This window comes from Camelus dromedarius, chromosome 3, assembly GCF_036321535.1.
Source record: "Camelus dromedarius isolate mCamDro1 chromosome 3, mCamDro1.pat, whole genome shotgun sequence".
NCBI lineage: Eukaryota > Metazoa > Chordata > Mammalia > Artiodactyla > Camelidae > Camelus > Camelus dromedarius.
In genome coordinates, this window is record NC_087438.1 from 116,035,208 (window position 1) to 116,036,992 (window position 1,785).

General features: G+C 53.2%; 1 protein-coding gene across 1 annotated transcript; it reads right to left on the reverse strand.

Annotated features, from left to right (window-relative positions):
• Window positions 1-445: 445 nt before the first annotated feature.
• Window positions 446-931, reverse strand: H3-4 (H3.4 histone, cluster member). The gene has a single exon (XM_064484584.1). It carries the CDS (start codon window positions 871-873, stop codon window positions 463-465), a length of 411 nt encoding a protein of 136 aa, XP_064340654.1. The 5' UTR covers window positions 874-931; the 3' UTR covers window positions 446-462.
• Window positions 932-1,785: the final 854 nt, after the last annotated feature.

Here is a 1,785-nt window from a genome sequence, read left to right on the forward strand (position 1 = left end):
TATGAACTTAATAAAACCTTAAAAACTTCCAACCAGCACCAATGGAGGATCAAACAGTCCTTCCTTACACTCTTTCCGTCAAAGCCATGCTCAGGTTATCTCTACACAACTCTGCCAGGAGTACTGGTTAACCACCCTGGCTGTAGCGTTCCACAGCAACTTACGCTTCTTTTAAGAGCTGGAAAACCTGTTGACAAGTGCACCCACATTGTCCAGCTATTCTAAAAACTACCTTGCAAAGCAGGATACCCTCCCTCAAGCACTATACTAGGGACTAATCAATGATTTCCTTAAGTTAAATCCTTTTAAGGGGACGGTGTTAGCATGCAACCACATAGCTCCCTGGTTAGCTTAAGACAGAAGGAGCTAACTACAATCAAGTTGTGCACAGCACCCTTGGAGAGCAGGCAGTGGCTCTGAAAAGAGCCTTTGGGGTGAGCACAGAAGCTGCGTGCACAGCGCTTAAGCACGCTCGCCACGGATACGCCTTGCCAACCGCATGTCTTTAGGCATGATAGTTACACGCTTGGCGTGGATGGCACACAAATTGGTGTCTTCAAAAAGACCCACCAGATAGGCCTCACACGCTTCCTGCAGCGCCATCACAGCTGAGGTCTGAAGACGCAGATCCGCTATGAAGTCCTGGGTAATCTCCCGCACCAGCCGCTGGAACGGCAGCTTGCGGATGAGCAGCTCCGTGGACTTCTGGAAGCGGCGGATCTCGCGCAGCGTTACAGTGCCGGGCCGAAACCGGTGAGGCCTTTTCATGCCACAGGTAGCAGGTGCGCTCTTACGAGCCACCTTAGCGTCCAACCGCTTGCGTGGTGCCTTGCCGCCTGTAGACTTGCGCGCCGTCTGCTTCGTGCGAGCCATGGCTCCACCACCGCCCAGAGTATCACCGCTGTCACCTTCCCACCGCCGTCAAGCTCCACCGCCGTCAATCGCCGAAGTGGCCAACTGTGCCCGCTTTTATAGAGGCTGCCGCCTTCCCATTGGCCAGTTGTCAGGTGGCGTGATGGCAGGCTGAGCTCTGATTGGTCCGTGGGGCATTCCGCTCAGCTGCCTGCCCTTTATCTTCACTTTACTGGGCTTGGCCTCACAGTCTGGTGTCTTGGAACTCACAGACCTGCTCACAGACTTATGTGTCGGAGCTGCCTCGCTGTGGGCGTCATCATAGGTGTTGCATTGCCATGGATGTTGTATCTTTGTGCCCAGCTCCCTTGTTTTTCCTCAGCAGTCTCCTTTTCCTCCCCCATGGGGGGGGGGAGGGGCAGAAAGTTCCAGAAGCCTGCACTCCGCATTTGGCCCATAAGTAGTGACGTTTGAATTTTCCTCACTAATGGCTGAAGGAATTCTCTCATCCCTTGTGCCCTGGAAAGAACATTTCCCCCCATATGACTAAGATGAGACTCGTAATGTCCCCTTGTTGACCCATGATGGACCAAGCACAGACCCTGCAAATACCCATCCTTGCCTCATGCGTGATTACCTGAACTGTTTGTCCCGACTGATGGATCTGAACAAGTTGCTCATTTGCTCAGCTTTGATTCAGTGTCTATCCTTCCCCTCGACCCTGATCGTTGGCCCTTCCTGGGAACTGGCCAGCCTCAGGGTCAAGCCTCCCCTGACCCACTGTCCCATTGGCCGCCCTGTTATCTCACTTCCCCACACCCAGTTCTTTCTAGTCTTTTCCACTTCTCCCTATAAGAGAGAATCCCCCTTGCCTAACCCTGCGAGATACTTGCAGATCTTAAAGCCACAGCTGAAGGGTGGCAGAATGTGCCA

What these genes read in the sequence shown, in the direction of transcription:
- H3-4 (XM_064484584.1), bottom strand. Translation starts at nt 873, where the DNA reads ATGGCTCGCACGAAGCAGACGGCGCGCAAGTCTACAGGCGGCAAGGCA.